This window comes from Oncorhynchus nerka, linkage group LG26 (genome assembly GCF_034236695.1).
Source record: "Oncorhynchus nerka isolate Pitt River linkage group LG26, Oner_Uvic_2.0, whole genome shotgun sequence".
Classification (NCBI taxonomy): Eukaryota; Metazoa; Chordata; class Actinopteri; order Salmoniformes; family Salmonidae; genus Oncorhynchus; species Oncorhynchus nerka.
Genome location: NC_088421.1, coordinates 28,334,646 through 28,355,922, shown reverse-complemented (window position 1 = coordinate 28,355,922; position 21,277 = coordinate 28,334,646). Strand labels below are relative to the sequence as shown.

General features: G+C 43.6%; 1 protein-coding gene and 1 pseudogene across 1 annotated transcript in view; one reads left to right on the top strand and one right to left on the bottom strand.

The window, feature by feature from the left end:
- LOC115126624 (voltage-dependent P/Q-type calcium channel subunit alpha-1A-like) overlaps positions 1-21,277 on the bottom strand; it is a 340,470-nt pseudogene that overhangs the window by 152,480 nt on the left and 166,713 nt on the right.
- The window catches only part of LOC115126622 (voltage-dependent P/Q-type calcium channel subunit alpha-1A-like), an 87,940-nt gene that overhangs the window by 22,476 nt on the left and 44,187 nt on the right, over positions 1-21,277 (top strand). The window contains 22 exon segments of the mRNA XM_065011044.1: positions 604-791; positions 3,347-3,450; positions 3,655-3,770; positions 4,995-5,039; positions 5,618-5,704; positions 6,117-6,323; positions 8,295-8,407; positions 8,615-8,727; positions 10,581-10,712; positions 10,927-10,999; positions 11,936-12,053; positions 12,228-12,295; positions 12,976-13,079; positions 15,376-15,426; positions 16,470-16,674; positions 17,712-18,158; positions 18,161-18,363; positions 18,548-18,909; positions 19,138-19,273; positions 19,510-19,639; positions 20,139-20,198; positions 20,384-20,490. Of these exon segments, the coding sequence (XP_064867116.1) occupies positions 604-791; positions 3,347-3,450; positions 3,655-3,770; positions 4,995-5,039; positions 5,618-5,704; positions 6,117-6,323; positions 8,295-8,407; positions 8,615-8,727; positions 10,581-10,712; positions 10,927-10,999; positions 11,936-12,053; positions 12,228-12,295; positions 12,976-13,079; positions 15,376-15,426; positions 16,470-16,674; positions 17,712-18,158; positions 18,161-18,363; positions 18,548-18,909; positions 19,138-19,273; positions 19,510-19,639; positions 20,139-20,198; positions 20,384-20,490 (3,169 nt within the window).

The window sequence follows — 21,277 nt, the reverse complement described above, 5'->3', positions numbered from 1 at the left end:
CTGCTAGTCAGAGAGTCAATCAGTTAGTCAGTCAGTATGACAGTCAGCCAATATGTCAGTCAGTAGGTCTGCCAGTCAGTCACCCAGTCAGTATGTGCCAGTCAGCATACCAGTCAGGCAGTATGCCAGTCAGGCAGTCTGCCAGTCAGTCACCCAGTCAGTATGTGCCAGTCAGCATACCAGTCAGGCAGTATGCCAGTCAGGCAGTCTGCCAGTCAGTCACCCAGTCAGTATGTGCCAGTCAGCATACCAGTCAGGCAGTATGCCAGTCAGGCAGTCTGCCAGTCAGTCACCCAGTCAGTATGTGCCAGTCAGCATACCAGTCAGGCAGTCTGCCAGTCAGTCACCCAGTCAGTATGTACCAGTCAGCATACCAGTCAGGCAGTCTGCCAGTCAGTATGTGCCAGTCAGCATACCAGTCAGGCAGTCTGCCAGTCATTCTACCAGTCATTGCCAGTCATTCTACCAGTTAGTCAGTCAGCCAGTCAGTCAATCAGTATGCCAGTTAAATCAGTGACAAAATGACTGGCAATTCAAAATGAATCAAAGAAGATCTAGCTCTTAAATAACATGTTGATCCCCAAACTGTCTATACACCTGTAGATGAGATTCGTGAGGAAGTTCCATGTGGGACCGAAGCCCCGTCGAGACTATGTCCAAACGGAACCACGTGTCGAAAGTATTGGCTGGGGCCTAACTACGGCATCACCCAGTTTGACAACATCCTGTTTGCCGTGCTAACAGTCTTCCAATGTATTACCATGGAGGGATGGACTGACCTGCTCTACTATGTGAGTTACGGTACTTCACATCACAGTGGTTCTGTATTAGAGGTATTATGGTATTTAATTTATGGTTAAAGAGCTGGACTATTATGTGAGTTACTGTAGAGTTGGGTTAGGGTTTAAGATCGGGTTTGGATTTGGGTTTAAGATCAGGAGTTTGGGTTTGGTTTTAGGTTTAGGTTTGGCTTGAGATCGGGTTTGGTTTTCTGTTTGTGTTTGGGATTGGATTTAGGATTGGTTTGGGGTTTGAGATCGGGTTCAGGTTTAGTCTTCGGTTTGGGTTTGAGATTGGGTTCAGTTTTTGTTTTGGGTTTGGGTTAGAATTCAAATCAAATCAAATTAAATGTATTTATATAGCCCTTCGTACATCAGCGGATATCTCAGTGCTGTACAGAAACCCAGCCTAAAACCCCAAACAGCAAGCAATGCAGGTGTAGAAGCACGGTGGCTAGGAAAAACTCCCTAGAAAGGCCAAAATCTAGGAAGAAACCTAGAGAGGAACCAGGCTATGTGGGGTGGCCAGTCCTCTTCTGGCTGTGCCGGGTGGAGATTATAACAGAACATGGCCAAGATGTTCAAATGTTCATAAATGACCAGCATGGTCAAATAATAATAATCACAGGCAGAACAGTTGAAACTGGAGGTGGACTGGGGACAGCAAGGAGTCATCATGTCAGGTAGTCCTGAGGCAGGGTCCTAGGGCTCAGGTCCTCCGAGAGAGAGAAAGAAAGAGAGAAAGAGAGAATTAGAGAGAGCATACTTAAATTCACACAGGACACAGGATAGGACAGGAGAAGTACTCCAGATATAACAAACTGACCCTAGGACCAGACACATAAACTACTGCAGCATAAATACTGGAGGCTGAGACAGGAGGGGTCAGGAGACACTACGGCCCCATCTGATGACACCCCCGGACAGGGCCAAACAGGAAGGATATAACCCCACCCACTTTGCCAAAGCACAGCCCCCACACCACTAGAGGGATATCTTCAACCACCAACTTACCATCCTGAGACAAGGCCGAGTATAGCCCACAAAGATCTCCGCCTTGGCACAACCCAAGGGGGGACGCCAACCCAGACAGGAAGATCACATCAGTGACTCAACTCAATCAAGTGACGCACCCCTCCTAGGGACAGTATGAAAGAGCCCTAGTAAGCCAGTGACTCAGCCCCTGTAATAGGGTTGGAGGCAGAGAATCCCAGTGGAAAGAGGGGAACCGGCCAGGCAGAGACAGCAAGGGCGGTTCGTTGCTCCAGAGCCTTTCCGTTCACCTTCACACTCCTGGGCCAGACTACACTCAATCATATGACCCACTGAAGAGATTAGTCTTCAGTAAAGACTTAAAGGTTGAGACCGAGTTTGCGTCTCTCACATGGGTAGGCAGATCATTCCATAAAAATGGAGCTCTATAGGAGAAAGCCCTGCCTCCAGCTGTTTGCTTAGAAATTCTAGGGACAATTAGGAATCTAGAATTGAGGCAGAATAAGCTGATCCTAAATATGTGGGGCAACTACAACCTGGATAATAGATTTCTATGGTATATACTAGTAAATTACATGGTACATTTCCACCAATTCATATAATACATGTTTCCCTGCTATACAAATATGCCCATAGCATTTACTCATATGCTGTATTGTGTGCCCATACCTAAGAAACAGTGAATAGTGCCCTGCTGCCAGTGGCAATGGTTTCTATGGTGACGGAGAGGTGGATGAGGGTAGTGGGGGAATGTGAGTGTAGTCCCATCCACAGCAGTCTATATGGGCCCATATTCAATATTACCCCTTCCCTCTCTTCTCCCTCTTCTCTTTCCCACACATCTCTCTTTCCTCGCTCTCTCTGCTTCCTTAATCTGTCTCTCCATCTCCATTCCTCTTTGCGTCTTCCTACTCCCCCACCTCACCACACCCAATTACTCACTCTCTCTCTCCCCCTGTCAGCCTCCCCCTTTCTCCCTTCCTCTTCACCCCCTCCCCCTTTCCCCCACCTCTTCCCTTCTTCTCTCTTCTCCATCAGTCTCACTCGGTGGTGGTGCTGCTCTATATTTAACAGGGCTGTGCAGTCAGAGTTATTCTTGCAGCTGCTGAGGAAGAAAGTGCTGAAAGTTTAATGGATAAAAAAGCTGCAGTACATTCAGTACAGCACACAGCAACAGCAGCCACGCCCACAGACAGGAGGGAGGGAGGGAGGGAGGGCATTACATTCTGTGATGGACTCTGTTTAGGGGGAAAAACAGCAAGATGGGGAGGGATGAGAGAGGGAGAGAAAGGGTGAGGGAAAAATAGAGAGGAAGAGCGTTACATTCTGTGCAGCTGAACTGTTTAAATGGCAGATACTCTGGACAGTATACTGTATAAAACGATGTCCTAATCATCTCTGTATTGTGGTGACCCCGTCCCAGTTCATGAAAAGGTTGAAATATGATCTGCTATTTTTTGGCTTTATAAAATCTACATCTCAGTGTAGCCTCTCTAGTCAAACAAGGGAAAGATGAATTACTAGATCAAAAGATGTGTGTGTGTGTGTGTGTGTGTGTGTGTGTGTGTTTGCAGAGCAATGATGCCTCAGGGAGCGCGTGGAACTGGATGTACTTCATTCCCCTCATCATCATCGGCTCTTTCTTCATGTTGAACCTGGTCCTGGGTGTACTGTCTGGGTAAGTGTGTGCGTGTGTGTGCACGCATGTGTGTGGGAGAGTGTGTGTGTGGGCGCACGTGCATGTGTGTGTGGGGCATGTGTGTGTGTGTTTCGTGTGCGTGTGTGTGTGTATACAATATGTCTGTGTATATGTCATTGTATACATCTATATGTGTGTTTCATTTGATATGTGTGTGTTGATATGTGTGTGTGTCTACCACAGGGAGTTTGCCAAAGAGAGAGAGCGAGTGGAGAACAGGAGTGAGTTTCTAAAGCTGAGGAGACAGCAGCAGATAGAGAGAGAGCTCAATGGATACCTGGAATGGATTTGTAAAGCAGGTACATTATCATCATATAGAACTACACACAAAACATACATTGAACCCTATGTTACATATTTATGTTATATATGTTCTATATTTATGTTATATATGTTACATATTGATGTTATATATGTTATATATTGATGTTATATATGTTACATATTTATGTTATATATGTTACATATTTATGTTATATATGTTCTATATTTATGTTATATATGTTCTATATTTATGTTATATATGTTCTATATTTATGTTATATATGTTCTATATTTATGTTATAAATGTTCTATATTTATGTTATGTATGTTATATGTTTATGTTATGTATGTTATATGTTTATGTTATGTATGTTATATGTTTATGTTATATATGTTACATATTTATGTTATGTATTTTATATGTTTATGTTATTTATGTTATATATGTTACATATTGATATAATATATCTTATATATGTTATATATTTATTTTATATATTTATGTTTAATATGTTATAGATTTATGTTATATATGTTACATAATCATGTTATATATGTTATATATTTATGTTATATATTTTTGTTATGTACGTTACATATTTATGTTATTTGTGTTATATATTTATGGTATATATGATATGTATTTATGTAATGTATTAATGTTATATATGTTATATATTTATGTGATATATGTATGTGTTCATGTTATATTTATGTTATATATATGTTATATATTTATGTTATATATGTTATATATTTATGTTATATATGTTATATATTTATGTTATATACATGATATATTTATGTTATATATGTTCTATATTTATGTTATATACATTATATATTTATGTTAAATATGTTATATATTTATGTTATATATGTTATACATTTATGTTAAATATGTTATATATTTATGTTATATATTTATGTTACATATGTTATATATGTATGTTATATATGTTATATATTTAAGTTAAATATGTTATATATTTATGTTATATATGTTATATATTTATGTTATATACATTATATATTTATGTTAAATATGTTATATATTTATGTTATATATGTTCTATATTTATGTTATATACATTATATATTTATGTTATATATGTTATATATTTATGTTATATACATTATATATTTATGTTAAATATGTTATATATTTATGTTATATATGTTATACATTTATGTTATATATGTTACATATTGCCATATACATTCCCATGTTATTGTTTACTTACTTTTCCTTCCTATAGAAGAAGTGATCTTAGCAGACGATGAAGACCCTGATGCCTTTGACGGTATTTAAGTGTGTGTGTGTGTGTGTGTGTGTAGTGACTTAGATATGATGTTAGAATGTGTATAGAGATGGACAATGAGAAAATATAATATTGTGTAAATGTAGCATTATTGTTAGTGTAAATGTATCATCTTTACTAGTACACATGTAGCATATTTTCTAGTGTAAATGTAGCATTTTTAATAGTGTAAATGTCACATCTTTCCTAGTGTAAATGTAGAATATTTACTAGTGTAACCAGAGCATCTTTGCTAGTGTAAATGTAGCATCTTTGCTAGTGTACATGTATAATATTTTCTTGTGTAAATGTAGCATCTTTCCTATTGTAAATGTTGCAGCTTTGCTAGTGTAAATGTATCATATTTACTAGTGTATAGGTATCATCTTCACTAATCTAAATGTATCATCTTTACTAGTGTAAATGTAGCATATCTTCTAGTGTAAATGTAGCATCTTTGTTAGTGTAAATGTAGCATCTTTACTAGTGTAAATGTAGCATCTTTGCTTCTGTGACAGTGTTTGTTTGCGTGTTCTATAGTGAGCAGTTGTGCGTCACTGTGTTCTATTTTTCCCATTCAGGCACCCGCAGGAGACCCACCATCAAAAACCACAAGAACAAAACAGATCTCCTTAACCCAGAGGATGGGAATGGAGACCTGGCAGTGGGTAAGAAACACCACAAACACGCACACGCACACACAAGATGTTACATGCTAACCAAATGTGTTTTTTCTCTCTACTCTTGTCCCCATCCCCCTCTCCTTTTCCCACTCTTCTCCTCTCCTCCACCCCTCTCCTCTTCCCATTCTTCTCCTCTCCTCCATCCCCCTGTCCTCTTCCCACTCTTCTCCTCTCCTCCATCCCCCTCTCCTCTTCCCACTCTTCTCCTCTCCTCCATCCCCCTCTCCTCTTCCCACTCTTCTCCTCTCATCCATCCCCCTCTCCTCTTCCCACTCTTCTCCTCTCCTCCATCTCCTCTCCTCTTCCCACTCTTCTCCTCTATCCCCCTCTCCTCTTCCCACTCTTCTCCTCTCCACTATCCCCCTCTCCTTTTCCCATTCTTCTCCTCTCCTCCCAGGTTCTCCATTTGCGCGGGCCAGTCTGAAGAGTTCAAAGCTGGAGGGCTCTAACTTCCATAAGAGGGAGCGTCGTCTGCGTTTCTTCATCCGACGCATTGTGAAGACCCCGTATTTCTACTGGAGTGTACTGTGTCTGGTGGGACTTAACACCATGTGTGTGGCTGTAGTACACTACGACCAGCCTGAACCACTCTCAGACTTCCTCTGTGAGTAGACACACTGGGAGGGAGGTACGGAGGGAAGGAGGGAGGTATGGAGGGTGGGAGGGAGGTATGGAGGGTGGGAGGGAGGGGGTGGTAAGGAGGGTGGGAGGGAGGTACGGAGGAGAGAAGGAGGGGGTACGGAGAGAAGGAGGGAGGTACGGAGAGAGAAGGAGGGGGAGGTATGGAGGGTGGGAGAGATAGAGGGTGGGAGGGAGGGATAGAGGGTGGGAGGGAGGGATGAAGGATGGATGGAAATTCTAGATACTTTTCCTTATTTCTCTCTCTACCTCTCTGTCACGTTGGCTTAAAGGAGATTCTGTCACGTTGGCTTAAAGGAGATTCGGGAGACAGACACAGGAATGCGTAATAAGGTTTTTTATTAAGCCCCAAATTATGGCGTGCCATGTAAAGGCACGGAGACGATGACCAAACAAACACGCAACAAAAACACAGGGTAGAAACCCAAACAAAAGAGCGAGGAGAACCTCGAATAAATAACACACGCACACAATGATTATCACACGGGACGAGACCCGTAATCATCTGTGCAATCCACAAGGGCACAAAAGCCCAAAACAAAAAGCACAGGTACTCACACGCACCAACGGACATAGTAACAATAATCGACAGCCCAATGGAAACCAAAGGGCAAACTTATACAAGTACTAATCAGTGGGAATAGGGGACAGGTTTATTATTATTATTTTTATTTCACCTTTATTTAACCAGGTAGACTAGTTGAGAACAAGTTCTCATTTACAACTGCGACCTGGCCAAGATAAAACATAGAAGTGTGAACAGACAACACAGAGTTACACATGGAGTAAACAATAAACAAGTCAATAACACAGTAGGAAAAAAAGAGTCTATTTACATTGTGTGCAAAAGGCATGAGGAGGTAGATGAATAATTACAATTTGGCAGATTAACACTGGAGTGATAAATGATCAGATGGTCATGCAAAAGAGCAGAAAAGTAAATAAATATAAACAGTATGGGGATGAGGTAGGTAAATTGGGTGGGCTATTTACCAATGGACTATGTACAGCTGCAGCGATCGGTTAGCTGCTCAGATAGCAGATGTTTAAAGTTGGTGAGGGAGATAAAAGTCTCCAACTTCAGCGATTTTTGCAATTCGTTCCAGTCACAGGCAGCAGAGAACTGGAAGGAAAGGCGGCCAAATGAGGTGTTAGCTTTAGGGATGATAGGTGAGATACACCTGCTGGAGCGCGTGCTACGGGTGGGTGTTGCCATCGTGACCAGTGAACTGAGATAAGGCGGAGCTTTACCTAGCATGGACTTGTAGATGACCTGGAGCCAGTGGGTCTGGCGACGAATATGTAGGGAGGACCAGCCGACTAGAGCATACAGGTCGCAGTGGTGGGTGGTATAAGGTGCTTTAGTAACAAAACGGATGGCACTGCGATAAACTGCATCCAGTTTGCTGAGTAGAGTATTGGAAGCTATTTTGTAGATGACATCGCTGAAGTCGAGGATCGGTAGGATAGTGAGTTTTACTAGGGTAAGTTTGGCGGCGTGAGTGAAGGTGGCTTTGTTGCGGAATAGAAAGCCAACTCTAGATTTGATTTTAGATTGGAGATGTTTGATATGAGTCTGGAAGGAGAGTTTACAGTCTAGCCAGACACCTAGGTACTTGGATGTCCACATATTCTAGGTCGGAACCATCCAGGGTGGTGATGCTAGTCGGGTGTGCGGGTGCAGGCAGCGAACAGTTGAAAAGCATGCATTTGGTTTTACTAGCGTTTAAGAGCAGTTGGAGGTGTGCGTAATGAAAGTTCCAGAGGGATCGTGCCAGTCTTTCTGCCTCTCTGATTGCTTCTTACAGTGGATTTTTCAATGCCCCTCTTTATTCCTTTTCTTTTGATATCATCCTCCTGCATTTTCCTGCTCATTCATGTCTGATCTTTCCCGCTCTCTCTCACCCTGTTCCCTCTCTCTTTTCACCTCTTCCAGACTTTGCAGAGTTCGTCTTCTTGAGTATCTTCATGTCTGAGATGGGTATAAAGATTTATGGACTGGGGTCACAGCCTTACTTTCACTCCTCCTTTAACTGCTTTGACTGCATTGTGAGTGGTGGAACATGTCTACTCTAGGGTACACACACACACACACACACACACACACACACACACACACACACACACACACACACACATACACACACACCAATACAGTAAACACACACACTCACATATCATTTTTGACCGCATGTTTTGGATAACATCACTAATCGTGTGTGTGTGTGTGTGTGTGTGTGTGTGTGTGTGTGGCAGGTAATATGTGGCAGCATATTCGAGGTGCTGTGGGGTTTTATCCAGCCTGGGACATCCTTTGGTATCAGTGTATTACGAGCTCTAAGGTTACTGAGAATCTTCAAAGTCACCAAGTAAGTCTCTACTGACTTTGAGTCAACCTCTGTATCGGATATCTTGTCAATCTGTTTGTCAGCATGTCTCATTAACAAACGACCATGAAAGGCAATTAGACATTTATAGGCTTTTCTAAACTCTCTCTCACAAGCTCTCTCTCCTCTCTCCAACACTCTCTCCCCAACTCTCTCAGTTCTATTCAAGGGTCTTTATTAGCATGGGAAAAAACATATGTTTACATTGCCAAAGCAATTGAAATAAATAATAAAAAGTGAAAAGTAAATATTACACTCACACAAGTTCCAAAATAATAAAGACATTTAAAATGTCATATAATGTCTATATACAGTGTTGTAACGATGTGCAAATAGTTAACCTCTCTAGGACACAGGTTCTGCTAACGGAACCCCCCCAACATTCCGCTGAAAAGGCAGCGCGGGAAATTCAAAAATATTGTTTAGAAATATTTTACTTTCACACATTAACAAGTCCAATACAGCAAATGAAAGATAAACATCTTGTCAATCTACCCATTTTGTCCGATCTTTAAAAGGTTTTACAGTGAAAACGCAACATATTTTTATGGTAGATCACCACCAAATCCAAAAAAACCACAGCCATTTTTCCCAGACAAAGAATTAGAGATAAAATTAATCACTAACCTCATATGACATCATGTTACACAATACATTTATGTTTTGTTCGATAATATGCATATTTATATCCACAAATCTCAGTTTACATTGGCGCCATGTTCAGAAATGCCTCCAAAATATCTGTCAGATAACAGAAATACTCATCATAAACTTTGACGAAAGATACATGTTCTACATATAATTAAAGATACACTGGTTCTTAATGCAACCGCTGTGTCAGATTTAAACGAAAAAAGCACACCATGCAATAGTCTGAGACGGCGCTCAGACGTAAATATATTTCTCCGCCATGTTGGAGTCAACAGAAATACGAAATTACATCATAAATATTCCCTTACCTTTGATGATCTTTCATCAGAATGCAGTGCAAGGATTTCCTAGTTCCACAATAAATCGTTGTTTTGTTCCATAATGTCCATTACTAGTGTCCAATTAGCTACTTTTACTAGCACGTTTAGTTCACATGTCCAAAAGCCGGCGCTGGTCCAGGCGAACTCGGACGAAAACTTCAAAAAGTTATATTCCAGGTCGAATAAACTGGTCAAACTAAGTAGAGAATCAATCTTTAGGATGGTTTTATCATATATATCCAATAACGTTCCAACCGGAGCATTCGTTTTGTCTACAAAGTAATGGAACGCAAGGCGATATAATGAATACTGCACGTAACCAGGAACTGGCATTCTGCCAGACCAGTGACTCAAATAGCTGCCATCCGGTCCCACATCACACTAGAGGCTTCATTCCACGTTCTACTGACTGTTGACATCTAGTGGAAGGCGTAGGAAGTGCGAACAGATCCATATCTTATTTGGATGTGAATAGGCGATGAGTTGAAAATCAACCAGCCCTAGAATTTCCACTTCCTGTTTGGAAGTTTGCCTGCCCTATGAGTTATGTTATACTCACAGACATAATTCAAACAGTGTTAGAAACTTCAGAGTGTTTTCTATCCAATAGTAATAATAATATGCATATATTAGCATCTGGGACAGAGTAGGATGCAGTTCACTAAGGGCACGCAATTCATCCAAAGTGAAAATGCTGCCCCCTATCCCTAAAAGGTTTTAAAGTACAAAATTGAAAATGTATGGGTTGTATTTACAATGGTGTTTATTCTTCACTGGTTGCCCTTTTCTTGTGGCAACAGGTCACAACTCTTGCTGCTGTGATTTCTCTCCCCCTCTCTCTCTACTACTCTCTCTCTCTGTCAGGTACTGGGCGTCTTTGAGGAACCTGGTTGTATCTCTGCTCAACTCCATGAAATCCATTATAAGCCTGCTCTTCCTCCTCTTCCTCTTTATCGTCGTCTTCGCTCTGTTGGGCATGCAACTCTTCGGAGGACAGTCAGTACCTCCTCTTCTTTCCCCCTCTTTTCTTGCCCCTTTCATCCTTCCTCCCCCTTCCTCCCCTTCCCCTGTCACTCTTTATCTTCAGTATCTGACTGTTTGGTGTCATCTTTAATCTCTCTCTCTCTCTCTCTCTTGCTATCTTTCTCTCGCTCTCTCTTTCTCGCTCTCTCTTTCTCTCTTCCTCAATTTCTCTCTGTTTATCCTCTAGGTTTAATTTTGAATCTGGCACTCCCCCAACCAACTTTGATACTTTCCCTGCAGCAATAATGACTGTGTTCCAGGTGAGTGCATAAAGACGGGAGGGGGGAGTGGAGAGGGGAGAGAAAGGAAAGAGATAAAGGAATGAGAAAAGAGGGCAGAAGAAGAGTGGGAGTGGTAGCACACTGGAAATGGGGGATAGGAGAGAAAGACAGAGGATAGATGAGTGTAAAGGCAGGGAAAGTTGAGAGTGTAATCAGTCCCAAGATAAGCAGTCCTAACGTGTGCAAAGCGTGTGTTTATATGTGTGTGTGTGTGTGTGTGTGTGTGTGTGTGTGTGTGTGTGTGTGTGTGTGTGTGTGTATGTGTATGTGTGTGTGTGTGTGTGTGTGTGTGTGTGTGTGTGTATAAAAGTGTGTGTATAAGAGTGTGTGTACTTAAGTGTGTGTGTTTAACAGTGTGTGTGTGTGTGTATAAGATTGTATGTGTGTATAAGAGTGTATGTGTACAGTAGTACGTGTGTATGAGTGTCTGTGTGTGTACAGATGCAGGATCTTAATTTTATCACTCTTTAGTTCCTGAGAAATGTCCCGCTCCGCAGAAAATGCAAACTTGTAGTGTATTCAAGGTATTAAAAGGTTTCTAAAGTTTGTAATTTCCACTTCAAAATGTCAGACTTGATTTGCCCTAATGAAAAATTGATCAACCCCTACAAAAAATGTCCAGTAATTATAATATACATAATAATTCACATTTCCTGTTGCTGTTTTTTTTTCTGCTATAGCAAAGTGCCTAAAATGAAGATCCTACATGTTTATTAGGAGTGTGTTCTCCCCCAGATCCTACATGTTTATTAGGAGTGTGTTCTCCCCCAGATCCTACATGTTTATTAGGAGTGTGTTCTCCCCCAGATCCTACATGTTTATTAGGAGTGTGTTCTCCCCCAGATCCTACATGTTTATTAGGAGTGTGTTCTCCCCCAAATCCTACATGTTTATTAGGAGTGTGTTCTCCCCCAGATCCTGACTGGAGAAGACTGGAACATGGTCATGTATGATGGAATAGAATCTCAGGGAGGAGTCAACAACGGGATGGTCTTCTCAGTCTTCTTCATCGTGCTCACACTTTTCGGCAACTGTATCCTTGTACACACACACACACACACACACACACACACACACACACACACACACACACACAGACACACACACACACACACACACACACACACACACACACACACACACACACACACACACACACACACACACACACACAGTGTAGTTTCTGTCTTCAACCCTTTGCTCTCAGACACTCTGCTGAATGTGTTTTTGGCCATTGCTGTGGACAATCTGGCCAACGCACAGGAACTCACTAAGGTACAGTACTTTGTACAGTACTTTGTACACTGACCGAGCCACGCCTACTGGGGTCAAATAGAATGACCGTTCAGTTCGGGAAATGACCTCTCACCCTGTCAGCTCTAGCTCCCCATTAAAAATGATCTGTATATTGACAGATATTGGACTGAATGCTCTAACAATGGGAATAAATGTCTGCAAGGGGCGGAAGGCAGGCGGGTAAGGCGGGAACATTCTAGCCAATGAGAGGGCAGATAAGAATGTTAACAACAGGCATGCCACGTGCGTCCACTTATATCAGTAATAACCTAAACATTCGATCAAATAAGCCTCACTTTGCCAATTAGTAATTACATTTTATTTTGACCAAATTCAAAATTCTCTCGTTGTCGCCATACAAAAAATCTCCACTTGGTCTGCATCACGCTATATTCTCGCGTGGCCTGATTTTGGGTCCGGAGTCAGCCCTCTTCACTTCACCTCTTCTTCTGTATCTCCATGTATCTGTATCTGTCAACGCCCCTCTTTCTCCTTTCTATAACCATATCTATAAAGGTCATTGCTCTCTTCTCTCACTCTGTCTACCATCTGTATCAACCTCCTCTATCTCTGCTTTTTATCCCCCCTCTCTCTCTCCCTCCTATGTATTTCCCGTCTCCCCTCCTCCCCCCCTCTCTCCCGCTCGCTATCTTTGGTAGGGCGAGCAGGAAGAGGAAGCCGCTTCCAAGAAAAATGTTTTGCAAAAAGCCAAGGAGGTGGCCGAAGTCAGCCCTCAGTCTGCAGCCAACCTGTCCATAGCGGCGTAAGTATCTCTCTTTCTTTCTCTGTTTTCATATCTCTCTCTGTTGTTTCTCTCATCCTTGCCCCCTCATCTCTCCTAGTGTGTTCACTCTTCAGCTGCACAAGACACCTGCGTACTTGCTCGCGCGCACACACACACACACAAACACACACACACACACACACACACACACTCACACACACACTCAGTCAATCTCTGACGTAGCCCACTTTTGATGTGTACTTTTGTGTGGTGTGTTGACTATTGTTGGGTGTTGTGTCTTGGACATGTTTCCTAGTCTGCAAGAAAGCTTAAGATGCACTGATAGGGCAATACTAGGAATGGTTTCCACTAATGAGGTGACTGTGATGTCATTCCTAGCACTGCCCCACCATGCCAGTATAAATCCAAATCATTCATCCGCATATGTGGATGATATAATAGCTTTGCAAGCAGGGATTTTCCAAGCTGGAATCTCCACACTTGCTAAAGCAGGTTAGGAGATACTCTGAGTCCCTGTCTGGGACTCTGGGAAGAAGATTTCTCTCTGGATCTAAATGGGTTACACTTTACCTGACCCCTCCTTCACAAGGCCGAAATAACACTATTATAATGATGACATAACACTATTATAATGAAGACATAACACTATTATAATGATGACATAACACTATTATAATGATGACATAACACTATTATAGTGATGACATAACACTATTATAATGATGACATAACACTATTATAATGAAGACATAACACTATTATAATGAAGACATAACACTATTATAATGATGACATAACACTATTATAATGAAGACATAACACTATTATAATGATGACATAACACTATTATAATGAAGACATAATACTATTATAATGAAGACATAACACTATTATAATGATGACATAACACTATTATAGTGATGACTTAACACTATTATAATGAAGACATAATACTATTATAATGAAGACATAACACTATTATAATGAAGACATAACACTATTATAATGATGACATAACACTATTATAATGAAGACATAACACTATTATAATGATGACTTAACACTATTATAATAATGACTTAACACTATTATAATGATGACATAACACTATTATAATGATGACTTAACACTATTATAATGAAGACATAATACTATTATAATGATGACTTAACACTATTATAATAATGACATAACACTATTATAATAATGACTTAACACTATTATAATGATGACATAACAATATTATAATGATGACATAACACTTATAATGAAGACATAACACTATTATAATGATGACATAACACTATTATAATGATGACATAATACTATTATAATGATGACATAACACCATTATAATGATGACATAATACTATTATAATGATGACTTAACACTATTTATATTGATGACATAACACTATTATAATGATGACATAACACATGTTGTAAACATGTCATGACAACAAGAAGACCTGGGTAACGGTTTGTGACTTGAGATATCCGCTGTAAGAGAACATGTGGCTATGATTGTCTCTCTGCCTTGTTGTAGATAGAAACTGCCTTCGTTTGAAGGGCAGTCTGTGTTTGGTAGAATGAATGGAGAGATGTGTAGATACCCTGAAGACAATAGAATTTGTGCAACAGAAACAAAATGTGAGCTAGAGAGATATGGACGCCTGTGTAGTGGAAGAGAGATGTGGATCCTGAGATAGAGAAATAGTATGAGAAAAGTCTAGAGGGATACATAAAGTTTGTGCAAGAGAAAGAAAGGTGAAAAATGGGGAGAGAAAGAGAGGAAGATAAAAAGAGAAAGAAAAGGAGAACAGAATAGAAATGGAGAGATAGATGACTAGAGACATTGCAAGATGGTTGTCTGAGCAGTGTGAGTTGAAATGGTGTGTGTAGGTGTTAGTGTAAAGTTTGTTGTTTGTGTGTGTGTGTGTGTGTGTGTGTGTGTGTGTGTGTGTGTGTGTGTGTGTGTGTGTGTGTGTGTGTGTGTGTGTGTGTGTGTGTGTGTGTGTGTGTGTGTGTGTGTGTGTGTGTGTGTGTGCGCGTGTGTGTGTGTGTGTGTTGGTGAGGTTTGAGGAGTGTGTTGCCTCATTCACACTATAGGGCCGACCCTAAATGTACTGTACTGGCTCATATATCTTTTTTTCACATGGTTCTTTCTAGCATGGTTCCAGCCACTCTGGTGGATGCGTAGCCAGGTCAGCCCAGTACAGCTCTGCTTGGCTAGGTTCTGGTTGGTCATATAGTGTGAATTGGGCACGCGTGTGTTCTCTGTGTCATGTCACTCACCGACTGTTTCCCTCCTCAGTGAGAAAGTAAACAGCACAGGTCACAACGCTTCCGACCCCTTTCTGGACTGGTATTTACTCATTTATACTCCTTCTGTTTCTTTTCGCCCACTTTTCCTTTCCTCTCCTCCTTTAGACCATCCTGTTTTAATTATCTCCCCCTAATTATGATTTTTTTTACCCCTTTGCTTTTTTGTTGATTTTTGAGTTGGCTTATTCTGAGTATATTTTCTGTTGGCTGCTCCCCGCAGTATGGCTGTGGCTTTACTGTGGTTGACTGTGGTCCCTGGGAAAGGGAGTTAGTGGGGCCGGGGCGCCATTTTGGTTCTTTCGTTGGCAACATCTCAAATGGCACCCTATTCCCCATATAGTGCACTACTGTTGACCTGAGCCTTTCATAAGAGTCGTGCAAAATATGGAGAATAGAGTGTTATCTGAGGTTTGCCCTTTTTTCTCAGAACCTCCATTTTCGGTCTTTTTGTTGATGATTCCATTTTGGTTCCTTCGTTGGGTCCTTTTGGGTTTGGTTTCCTGGTCGACTGTGTAATATTCTAACCTTGCCTCAATATCATTCTCCATCTTGTGCCTCTCTCTGTGTGGTTTCCCAAAGTGGGGCTGGTCTACCCACTGCTTTGGGAAACTGTGGTCGACCATACTCCTTCAGTAGCTCTGTGTTTCTGCCCTGTAGGTCCAGCAAGGTGACCCTTTACATGTGTGTGTGTGAGCTCTATAGTGTGTGTTTGTGTATTTGCTTGTGTTTATATTTCTGTATACCTGTGTATGTAGGTTTCTGTATTTCTGTGTGTTTGTATATTTGTAAATGGACTCAGATACCACTGCTTAACCTGATATTTGACACTCTTAACCTCCCCACCCATCCTCTCTTTTCTCTCCCTCTATGCCTCCCCTCCTTCTCCTCTGCTCTCCATCATGCTTTCTGTCTCTATTTCTTATCCTCTCTTTTCTCATCGCTCTTCTCCCCTTTCATCCAACTCTCCTCCCTCTTCTTCCTCTCGCCTGCTCTCTTCTCTCATCTCTTCTATCCTCTACCTCTCTCTCGGTCCCCCTCTCTCTGTCCCTCCTCTCATCCTTTCCCCTCTCTCCGTCCCTGTAGTAAGGAGCAGCAGAAGAACAATAAGGGTGGTAATAAGTCTGTGTGGGAACAGAGGACCAAGGAGCTGAGGAAACAGACTCTAATGACCAGCAGAGAGGCCCTCTACAACGAATTGGACCCAGAGGACCGCTGGAAGGCAAGGAGAGAGGGAGGGAGGGGGGAAGGCTGGAAGGAAAGGAAGGAGAGAGGAGGGAGGGGGGAGGCTGTAAGGAAGGGAAGGAGAGAGGAGGGAGGGGGGAGGCTGGAAGGAAGGGAAGGAGAGAGGGAGGGAGTGGGAAGGCTGGAAGGAAGGGAAGGAGAGAGGAGGGAGGGGGAAGGCTGGAAGGAAGGGAAGGAGAGAGGGAGGGGAGGGGGAGGCTGGAAGTAAGGGAAGGAGAGAGGGAGGAAGGGAAGGAGAGAGGGAGAGAGGGAGCTGGAAGGAAGGGAAGGAGAGAGGGAGGGGGGAGGCTGGAAGTAAGGGAAGGAGAGAGGGAGGAAGGGAAGGAGAGAGGGAGGAAGGGAAGGAGAGAGGGAGGGGGGGAAGGCTGGAAGGAAGGGAAGGAGAGTGGAGGGATGGAAAGGTGATACCTAGTCAGTTGCACAATTGAATGCATTCAATCAAAATGTGTCTACCGCATTTAAGCTGAATCAGAGAGGTGAGGGGGCTGCCTTAATCGTCATCCACATCATTGGTGCCAGGGGAGCAGTTGTTGTGGGGGTTAACTGCCTTGCTCAAGGGCAGAACAGCAGATGTTTCCACCTTGCCGGCTCAGGGATTCAAACAAGCAACCTTTCAGTTACTGTCCCAAGCTCTAACTTCTAGGCTACCTGCCACCCCAGAGAGGGGGGTAAAGAAGGGAGGTGGGTAAGGAGGAAGGGAGACAGTAAGAGACAACAAACCAAATGGAGAAGGGTGGAGAGAGCGATGGAACACAGAAAGGGGAGAAATTACGAAAGTTGGTAACACTTTTTATTGGTCTGGGTTAAGCTGCTTGATACTTTCGGGTACTTACCTCATATAGTTCATCATAATTGATAACTACCTGGTAATTACCGGGTGCCAAATGTAACATACTGGTTGGTGCCTTTGTCAATTTACCAATAATTGAATCAAGTTTTTGAGCTTTATAGGTGGTTATATGACCTCTGGGATGCTAACGATATTATGCCTCTCCTTGATTCCGCCTGGCCTTCTTCGTCCGTCCCCTGCTTAAAACTCTCCCAACCCAACCTTTCCCTCCCTCCCCCTCCCCTTTCTTCCAGGTGAACTACTCCCGCCACATCCGTCCTGACATGAAGACCCATACAGACCGCCCTCTAGTGGTGGACCCCCAGGAGAACCGCAACAACAACACCAACAAGACCACCAAAGAGCCTGATCCCCGCCTCAGCCAGCAGCACGCTGACGAGCTGGTCCGCAAGCAGACACACGTCCACGAGAGAGGAGGTGGGGGAGGAGGCGGTGGGGGCTCAGGGTCTGGTTCAGGCCCTGGAAGGCCTTACGATAGGGCAGACTCTACGGAGAGCCGCAGGAGCCGTAAGGAGAGCAAGGAGCACCAGGAGCTCCAACACCACCACTCCTCCCATACCCGCCTTGATGCAACAATGCTGGGACAAAGTGGAGAGGAGAGGCCCCAGAGAAGGCACCACCACCCACGGGGCCAGGTGGGCTCATCGGAGCACAGGAAACCCCGCCAGCACCGCATGCCCCAGAGGACGAAGAGGGGGGAGGTGGAGGTGGTGGAGGAGGAGGAGGAGGAGGGGAAAGGCGACACAAGAGCAGGGGGACAGAAGGAGAAGGCGAGGGGGAGCAAGAAGGGGGTGATGGAGGTGAGAGGAGGCAGAGACGGCATCGCCATGGCACTCAGTCAGGGTGTGATGGTGAGGGGAAGAGGACGCGGCAACACCGCAGGAAGTGAGGGAGACCCTGACACACACAGACACACACACATATATACGCACTCACACTTTCCTCTGTCAACCAGTGTCCTTATACAGTAGTTCTCAGAACCATTCTGACATTTCCCTACTCCTTCTCTTCCATCAATCTCTCTCGTTTCTCCCTCTCTTCCTTTCTTTCCATCTCTTTCCCTCTATAGGGATGGTCCCAACCTGTCCACCACACGGCCCATCCAGAAGAGCCTCTGTAGACAGGACAGCCAGTACAGCGAGGACATGGACAATGTCATGAACAGTAAATTGGCCACCAGCCAGCCCCAGCTACCCCCAGGCTCCACCCAGCAGCCCTGCCCAGCCTCGGGTCTCCCCAGCCCAGCCAACCACAATACTCCAGGCCCAGGCTGCGGCCCTGCAGGCCTCAACACTCACCTGACCAACAGCAGCTCCCACCTGGGCCTAGATGGAAGCCTGGTTCCTGCATACGGAAGTAGCACCCGGATACCGGACCACACGGCAGTGGACATACCACCCATGTTTCCTTCCCACAACGCCATATTGCAGGGTGAGAGAGAGGGAAGAAAGAGGAGGGGAGGGGGATGGAGGGAGACTGTGTATGACCAAGGTTTATCAGGTCACATCTTCAGTCAAAACATTGAGAAACAGCCACACATGCCATGCTATTTCTGAATTCTTGTTTCTTCCCTTCATTCTTCCCTGTCCTCTCCTATCCACCCCCTCCCTCCCCCCTCTGTCTCTCTCTCTCCTCCCTCTCTTTCTTGCATCCCTCCAGTCAATAAGAATGCTAACACGGAGCCTCTGCCTAAGAAGGAGGATAAGGAGGATGATGATGATGAGAAGGGTGATGAAGATGGACCCAAACCAATGCCTCCCTATAGCTCCATGTTCATCCTCTCTACCACCAACCCGTATGTGCATGCACACACACACACAATCACAATCACACACACACGTATATTCATTATTAATTATATTAATGATGCATTTTTTGTGTTTGTTGCAATGTGTGTGTGTGTGTGTGTGTGTGTGTGTGTGTGTGTGTGTGTGTGTGTGTGTGTGTGTGTGTGTGTGTGTGTGTGTGTGTGTGCGTGCGTGCGTGTGTGTGTGTACGTGCATGCTTGTGTGTATCTGTGTGTGTGATCAGGTTCCGGAGACTATGCCACTACATTGTGACTCTGAAATTCTTTGAGTTTGGTATCCTGTCTACCATCGCTATGAGCAGTATCGCCTTGGCAGCAGAAGACCCCGTCTGGCCAGAATCACCTCGCAACAATGTGAGACACTCAATGCTAGCTCCGTGTCCGTATTAGCTTATATTTACTCTCCATGCTAACTTAGCTATTAGCTAACTTTTACTTTACCCTCTGGGCTAACCTAGTTAGTTTAGCTAGCTTCTACTTTACCCTCCAAGCTAACTTAGCTATATAGCTAACTTCTACTTTACCCTCACTGCTAACTTAGCTATTGTAGCTAACTTCTACTTTACCCTCCATGCTAACTTAGCTATTATAGCTAACTTCTACTTTACCCTCAATGCTAACTTAGCTATTATAGCTAACTTCTACTTTACCCTCCATGCTAACTTAGCTATTATAGCTAACTTCTACTTTACCCTCCATGCCAACTTAGCTATTATAGCTAACTTCTACTTTACCCTCAATGCTAATTTAGCTATAAGCTAACTTTTACTTTACCCTCTATGCTAACTGAACTATTAGCGAGCTTCTACTTTACGTCTGCTAACTCTGTGTCCTCTCTCTCCCTTTTATGCAGGTTCTGCGCTACTTTGACTATGTGTTTACGGGAGTGTTCACCTTTGAGATGTTGATTAAGGTAATTCTGAATCTATTTCACTCTAGCTATACTTGTAATTTTTTGATGTGAGACAATCAATAACAAAACATATCCACTCTCTCTGTCGCCCTCACTCTAACGCCCCCCCCCCACTCTCTCTCACTTTCTCTCTCTCCCCTCCCCCTCCTCCTCTCTCTCTCCATCCCCCCACACCTCTCTCTCAGATGGTGGATCTGGGCCTGGTGTTGCACCAGGGCTCCTATTTCCGTGACCTGTGGAACATCCTGGACTTTATAGTGGTTAGTGGTGCTCTGGTGGCCTTCGCCTTCACGTAAGTTACCCTCCTGCCCCGTCATCTCCTCTCCCCCAACTCTCTCTCTTTCTTTCTCTCTCTCTTGTCCTGCCTGCTGCCCCATCTCCTCCTCTCCCCCATCTCCCCCTCTCTCTCCTCTCCTCTCTGCCCCTCTCTCTGCTGTCCTTGCAAGGGGTCACAACGTCACTGCGCAGACAGCCTCACAGGCGCCCTGGGGCAAAGCCCCACTCTCTCTCTCTCCTCTATCGCTCTCTCTTCTGTTGCTCTCTCTTCTGTCACTCTCTCTTCTGTTGCTCTCTCTTCTGTCACTCTCTCTCTTCTGTTGCTCTCTCTCCTGTCTCACTCTCTCATCTCTTTATATCCCATGCTCTTGTTCTGTCTCATGTTCACACTCCCACGCTCTCTCTCTCTCCTGTCTCACTCTGTCTCAGTCTTAGTTCCTCTGTCTTGTTCTGTCTCATGTTCACACTCCCACGCTCTCTCTCTCTCCTGTCTCACTCTGTCTCAGTCTTAGTTCCTCTGTCTTGTTCTGTCTCATGTTCACACTCCCACGCTCTCTCTCTCTCCTGTCTCACTCTGTCTCAGTCTTAGTTCCTCTGTCTTGTTCTGTCTCATGTTCACTCCCACGCTCTCTCTCTCTCCTGTCTCACTCTGTCTCAGTCTTAGTTCCTCTGTCTTGTTCTGTCTCATGTTCACACTCCCACGCTCTCTCTCTCTCCTGTCTCACTCTGTCTCAGTCTTAGTTCCTCTGTCTTGTTCTGTCTCATGTTCACACTCCCACGCTCTCTCTCCTGTCTCACTCTGT